Source organism: Coregonus lavaretus, assembly GCF_964263955.1.
Source record: "Coregonus lavaretus genome assembly, chromosome: 39".
In the NCBI taxonomy this organism is placed as follows: Eukaryota; Metazoa; Chordata; class Actinopteri; order Salmoniformes; family Salmonidae; genus Coregonus; species Coregonus lavaretus.
The window spans coordinates 4,741,660-4,748,476 of record NC_140026.1 but is presented as its reverse complement, the minus strand read 5'-3'; the positions used below and the strand labels follow the sequence as shown (position 1 = coordinate 4,748,476).

Genomic DNA, 6,817 nt, shown 5'->3' with positions numbered 1-6,817 from the left:
AGCTGTCATCAAGGCAAAGGGTGGCTATTGAAGAATCTCAAATATAAAATATATTTTCATTTGTTTTTAGTTACTACATGATTCCATATACAGTATGTTATTTCATAGTTTTGATGTCTTCACTATTATTCTACAATGTAGAAAATAGTAAAAATAAAGAAAAACCCTTGAATGAGTAGGTGTGTCCAAACTTTTATCTGGTACTGTATATTTAATTTTATATATGGCATCCCCAGCCCTCTTTCTCACTCTGTCACGCTCCCTCTCTCATTGTTTTATTGTCTCAAGTGGGCGGGTAGGCGGAGCAAACAGGCTCTTATGTCAGTGTTGGGTCCGGGCATCTTGCCCATGTTCTCCCAACATTGGGTAATGGGATCATAACGATGCACCAGTCTGGTCTCCCTGTAGTCCTCTTGGCAGTATCCTCCCAGCACATAGAGCTTCCCCTCCAGAACCACAGAGGCTGCTCCAACATGGGGGATGGCCAGGGGTGTGAGGGTGCTCCAGGAGTCACTAACAGGGTCGTAGACCTCACAGGCCAGCTGGTCGGTGTAGAATGTACGTAGGTTACACACCCCTCCAACCACGCAGAGACCACCACCACCATGCAGGACCTCCATACAGTGCTGGGCCCGATCCTGGCTCATCTCTGCCATGTAGGTGGTTCCTCTCTCAGGGTGGTACAGGAACATGGACGTCAGACACTGGTACCTGCAGTCGAACCCCCCTGAGATGAAGATCTCTCCATCCAACAATGTGGCAGCGTGGCCACTCAGGGCCTGGTCCAGAGGCTTGGCAAAGCTGGGGATTGGCAATGGTTGGTAAGAGGTTGGCAATGGTTGGTAAGAGGTTGTCAATGGTACTGATTCAGAACATTCACGAATGGTTCAAATTGAGAGCACTATGGTTGAATTGAGTGAAAAGTATACTGTATGCTGTCCTATTCTTCTGCATGTGTCCAAAATGTAAAACATTAATCCCAACTCAAACATAGCGCCTTACTCTTAAATACCACTAGATGTCAACGTGATGATGTTTGTTAGGTTCACTTTGCGCTACAGACTTTCAACTATGGCTAAAGGTAAACCAGAGAGTCACACTAGAATCTTCATCTAACTCTACAGGTTCTTGCTCTACCTCACAAATCACTTCGTCCTTAAAAATAAAAACCCTGCATGTGCGCCATATGAGCTTGAGTAAACGATGCCGAATAGTCTTGAGGGGTAATTTTGTTTTGACACAGGGTTAAATAATTTGTGAGGTGAGGAAAACACCTGCAACAGACCAAAGTTCCGAAAAGTCTGTTTAATAATACTTTTCTGAGGTTCCATCTTACCTCCAGGTGTCAGATAAGGGGCTGTAGACCTCCACACTGTACAGGTTGGTGTTCATGTCCATGTCTCCTCCGATGGCGTACAGACGATCACCCCGCACCACCACAGAGAAGTTACTCCTGTACTCCTGCATGTCAGCCAACCTCTGCCAGCTGTCCTGCATGGGGTCAAACCTGTATGTGTGTGTGTGTGTGTGTGTGTGTGTGTGTGTGTGTGTGTGTGTGTGTGTGTGTGTGTGTGTGTGTGTGTGTGTGTGTGTGTGTGCGCGCGCGCGAGCGTGTGTGTGTGTGTGTGTGTGTGAGATAAAGATAAAGAGAGAAGATTTTCAGAAAATCCCTAAACTCAGCTTCATCAATGATAATAAACATACATTTTGTACATCAAAACAAAGCCATATGTATTGTTAGAACAATTGGTCTTGGACCCCTTTATACCTGTATGCCGAGTTCAGCGTATCAGTCTTTGCGTAGAACTCACACCCTCCGATTACGTACAGCCGCCCATCCATCACCCCCACCCCGTGTCTGAACCTGGGCTTCTCTGGTATCTCTCCTAGGAACCTCCAGTCCATGGCCTTCACCAGGCCTGTTCCGCTGCGGAGGGAGTTAGCGAACCACAGCTGCCTGCTGGGAAGCCGTTTCCCCAAGTCAGGATCCAGCTGGTCGCCTCCGATCAAAACCAGGGCGTCTTTGGGCCGTCGGACCCGCCACTGGTCCTGGGTCTCGGGAAGACTAAAGCCAAACTTTTTGAGGGCTGAGCCGTACAGATCCAGCTGTAATAATAATACTAATAGTAATAATAATACATTTTATTTATAATGAGCTTTTCAAAAACCCATATCGCTGTAGGTGTGTATTGTACACTATCTGTTATATGTCTTTATATAATTCTGCATAATTGCTCAAGACAAATTACCTTTACAATCAAAGTTTATCATGTTATATTGTAATGAGATACAGTTGTATCATATCGTATTGTATCGTACCTCTATGTCGCTGCTGCACTCCATGCGCAGGTTGATTGCCCTGACCTCTCTGAACTCCTTAAAGGTCATGAGCGGGAAGCGAACTCCTGTCATCAGCTCCTGGGCCTGGGCTAGCCTCTCCCCTGGGTCGGCCTCTACCCAGACCACCACGGCCCTGAACACGGCCAGCTCTGAGGGCGCGCAGAGGCCGTCAGAGCGGAGGAAATCCAGCAGTTTCTCAGCCGGAAGGTCCGGGAATTTCAGGCTTGTAGACACTTCTTGGAAGTTCCTCAGGACAAAGTCATCGGCCGCCTCGAGGAGTTCCGGCATCCCATAAGCCAGGGCGAAGGAGGCCACGTCCAGACATGAGTTGGCATCCATTTCTTGTTCCAGGAAATCGAGGCACAGCGAGAGGGTGGGCTGGAACTGGAGCTGCAGGGCGGAGCAGGTGATTTCAAAGACACACCCCCAGCTGAGGGAGAGGGACCCGCTGTAGGAACAGCCAATCAAGGCCTCCAGCTCAGAGGCCTCCAGGAAGGGAAGGGCCACACAGGGCTGCTGTGATTCCCTCATCCCGCTGGTGAACATTCCCCGGAAGTAGTCACTACAGGCAGCCAGGAGCACTCTGTGGACTTGAGTCAGGACAGAGAAGAAAATTCATCATCTGATTTCAGCATCAGCAGTATAGTCAAAGCTTCTTTAGAATAATTATTATGACCATCATCATCATCATCATCATCACAATCACCATCGTTATCATCAAGTTACTCCTAAACAGAATACTGGGACTACACCAGCTTGATCCCCGGCAAACCCCAAACATTCTCTCCTATCATTGTTACAGTACATAGTCATGACAGCTTTCATTTAATTCTACTCACCATAAAATGATGTCCCACCAACCTCCAGCTCCACATCACAGCCCACTCTCTCTGCCCATAACTGTCTGATGGACTGAAGACTGACCTTCATCTGTTCTTCAGCAGATCTCTTCTTTTCTTCTGCCCTCTTCTTCTCTCCCCTCTTCATCTTCTCCTCCTCTTCACTGCATAGTTCTAGAACTCTGGGGACCCCTAGTGTTTTAGCTGCAGTCTGTATCTGGGCCAGTGTTTCTCTGTTCAGAGCTGCTATGGTCCCAGTGTAGGCAAACTCCAGCACCCCTGCCAACCCCACAAGCCCCACCTCAGGACCCAGACTGATGGATATCTCTGTCTTTATGTCCATTTCAACATCTCTCCTCTCTCTCCTTTTCTCCATCTCTTCATCCCACAGTCTCTGGTGGACAAGGGAGCTCACAGCAGCCAGGACAGGGGAGTGCGCATGGAGACGCTGCCCATCCTCAGTGCTCAGAGTCAGATCAGTGAGGAGAGAGGAGTCCCTGAGCTGCTCCAGACCCTGGAAGACCTCTCTAGGATAGGTGTGTCTGCAGAATGTACAGATCTTCTCTTCATCTCCCAGTCCTTCACTCCTCACCTCTTCTCCCTCTCCTCCCTGGCTTGCCGTGCTGTCGTTCCTCTTCTTGACCCTTGTTCCCTCTTTCTCCTTTCTCTCAGTCAAGCCCATCCGGTTGTTGTTGTAGGCCACAATCCACCTCAGCTTTCGATCGTCCGCTTCTACCTCCTCTCCTCCTTCCTCAATCACCCTTCTCCTCCTTTCCTTCTCTTTCCTCCACCGTTCCTCCCATTCCATGGGCAGGTAACGTCTGGTAAACTCCATGGCCTCAGTTAGAGATCGATACAACAGCTCTTTAGACAACCTCTCTCACAGATGATGTAGGCTATGTTTATGTTATGCTAACTATCTACTGCTATGCACAGATCTAACCTTTCTCCCCTTCTCTCTCAACCACACTCTCTCTTTCTTTCTCTACTCAGACACTTTCTGTGCGTCTCTCTCTCTTGTTCTCTCTCTCTCACTCTCTGTCGCTCTCTTTGTTTCTCTCTCTCTCTCTCTGTCTCTTTCTCTCTCTCACTCTCTCTTTCTCTCTCTCTCACTCTATTTCTCTCTCTCTATGTCTCCTTCTCTATATATTTCTCTCTCTCACTCTCTGTCTCTGTCTCTGTCTCTGTCTCTCTGTCTCTCTCTCTGTCTCTCTTTCTCTCTCTCTCTCTTTGTCTCTCTCTCACTCTCTCTCTCTCTCTCTCTCACTCTATTTCTCTCTCTGTCTCTATATTTATCTCTCATTCTCTGTCTCTCTCTCGCTTTCTCTCTCTCTCTGTCTCTCTTTCTCTCTCTCTCACTCTGTCTCTGTCTCTGTATCAGAGTCCTAGCTTGGCTTCAGACGTAAACAAGAATTCTATTCATAGTTACTAGGTTAAGGGGATAATGTTTTGATAAACTCTGGGCCTGCTTACAGTATCATATGAAGTGTAGTCAGGCTGTTGGAAAGTCTAGTGGGTCAAGAGAAAGTCAACAAAAGTGACCAAAATATGTGGCAGGTCACATAAAAGCAAGTTGGTCACAAAAGGAGTAGAAGGCCTAAGTGACAAGAAAGTGTTGTTGGTCACAATATATTTTTGTAAGGCCTTAGCTGGGTCACAATGCAACAACGTTTAGCAATCAATGTACGAATGCATCCCATGACAGATAAAGATATTTATCAGGCCTGGTCAATGGCTCCTACATGTAAATGCAGTATAAAATATGCTATCAGGTAAGTACGTGGAGGTTAATGCTCTGGCCAAGGAGATACTGTGTAGATATGACTTATTTTTCTGTACAACTTCCTTACACATCCAGTACTTCATGGGACATACTGTTCATTGTTAATCATTGTTAGGCCTATATGCAAACAAAATATTGGTGAGGGTTGTATATATTGTCAGTAAATGCAAGTCAAATTCTCTAAACATGTAAGACATTTGAGATGACACTGAAATGCAACCTTTTACAATACACACAGGTGAGGTATTCAGACTTCCATACAGTTAACAGAATTTAAAGATAAAATCACAAACACACATCACTCTCTCTCAGTGTCTCAGACTCCAAACACTGTTTCTATTTGACTTTGGGCTTACACATTCACATGCTAGGGTTCAGACGTGAACAAGAATCTATTCTTAGTTACTAGGTCAAGGGGATTCTGTTTCGATAGACTCGTGGTCTGAACCAGCATACAGTATCATTACAATCTAAGACCAGAGACGAAAACATTAGGATGATGTTGAACGTTCTTATGAAGTGTAGTCAGACAGTGGGTCAGGGGAAATAATTGTAGGTCACAAGAACGTTCAGTCACAGAAATGTGTGATAGGTCGCAAGAAAATGTAGTGGGTCACAAAAGGTGCAGTATGCCCTGGTCACCATTTTCTCTGCCATCTGCACTGATCAATCTGATAACTCGCAAACACCCATGGGATAGCTACAAATAAGTTCCGCTACAATATGCTGTCCTAACTTTAGAAAATGTTACCAAGGTGACATCGTCCACTGAACCTCCTTTCAGCTTCAAAAGAGTCTGAGTTAATCTTACCAAAAACAATAAACCTATTGCTAATATTGTCAGTTTTTTGTTTTTTTGAGCAAGTCTTCATTATACAGTTCTACATGTTGCTAAGGTGTTTTGTGGTTCTAGAATCAGTATATATGAAATTGAAAATGTGCATGATTTGTTGGGGGGGGGGGGGGGGGGGGGGGGGTATGAAATGTGCATGAAAATGTGTTTGCTTGCTGTTTGCTTGCTGGCTGAACCAGTCTCAGATTAATCCATATGAAATGGCATTCTCTTAACCAGCTTCACCTGGAATGCTTTTCCAACAGTCTAGAAGGAGTTCCCACATATGCTGAGCACTTGTTGGCTGCTTTTCCTTCACTCTGCGGTCCAACTCATCCCAAAGCATCTCAATTGGGTTGAGGTCGGGTGATTGTGGAGGCCAGGTCATCTGATGCAGCACTACATCACTCTCCTTCTTGGTCAAATAGCCCTTACACTGCCTGGAGGTGTGTTGGGTCATTGTCCTGTTGAAAAACAAATGATAGTCCCACTAAGCACAAACCAGATGGGATGGCGTATCGCTGCAGAATGCTGTGGTAGCAATGCTGGTTAAGTGTGCCATGAATTCTAAATAAATCACTGACAGTGTCACCATCAAAGCACCCCCACACCCTCACATCTCCTCCTCCATGCTTCTCGGTGGGAACCACACATGCGGAGATCATCTGTTCACCTACTCTGCTTCTCACAAAGACACGGTGGTTGGAACCAAAAATCTCCAATTTGGACATCAGACCAAAGGACATCTTTCCACCGGTCTAATGTCCATTGCTTGTGTTTCTTGCCCCAAGCAAGTCTCTTCTTCTTATTGGTGTCCTTTAGTAGTGGTTTCTTTGCACCAATTCGACCATGAAGGCCTGATTCACGCAGTCTCCTCTGAACAGTTGATGTGTGTGTTACTTGAACTCTGTGAAGCATTTATTTGGGCTACAATTTAAGGTTGGTAACTCTAATGAACTTATCCTCTGCAGCAGAGGTAACTCTGGGTCTTCCTTTCCTGTGGCGGTCCTCATGAGAGCCAGT

At 46.1% G+C, this 6,817-nt stretch overlaps 1 protein-coding gene across 1 annotated transcript; it reads right to left on the bottom strand.

Annotated features, from left to right (window-relative positions):
- Positions 1-275: 275 nt before the first annotated feature.
- Positions 276-4,014, bottom strand: LOC311112880 (kelch-like protein 33; the record flags this gene model as incomplete). The annotated part of the gene is made up of 5 exons (XM_084156024.1): positions 276-801; positions 1,337-1,507; positions 1,769-2,106; positions 2,320-2,930; positions 3,180-4,014. The coding sequence occupies 5 exons, from the start codon at positions 4,012-4,014 to the stop codon at positions 276-278; spliced, it is 2,481 nt and encodes an 826-aa protein (XP_084012150.1).
- Positions 4,015-6,817: the final 2,803 nt, after the last annotated feature.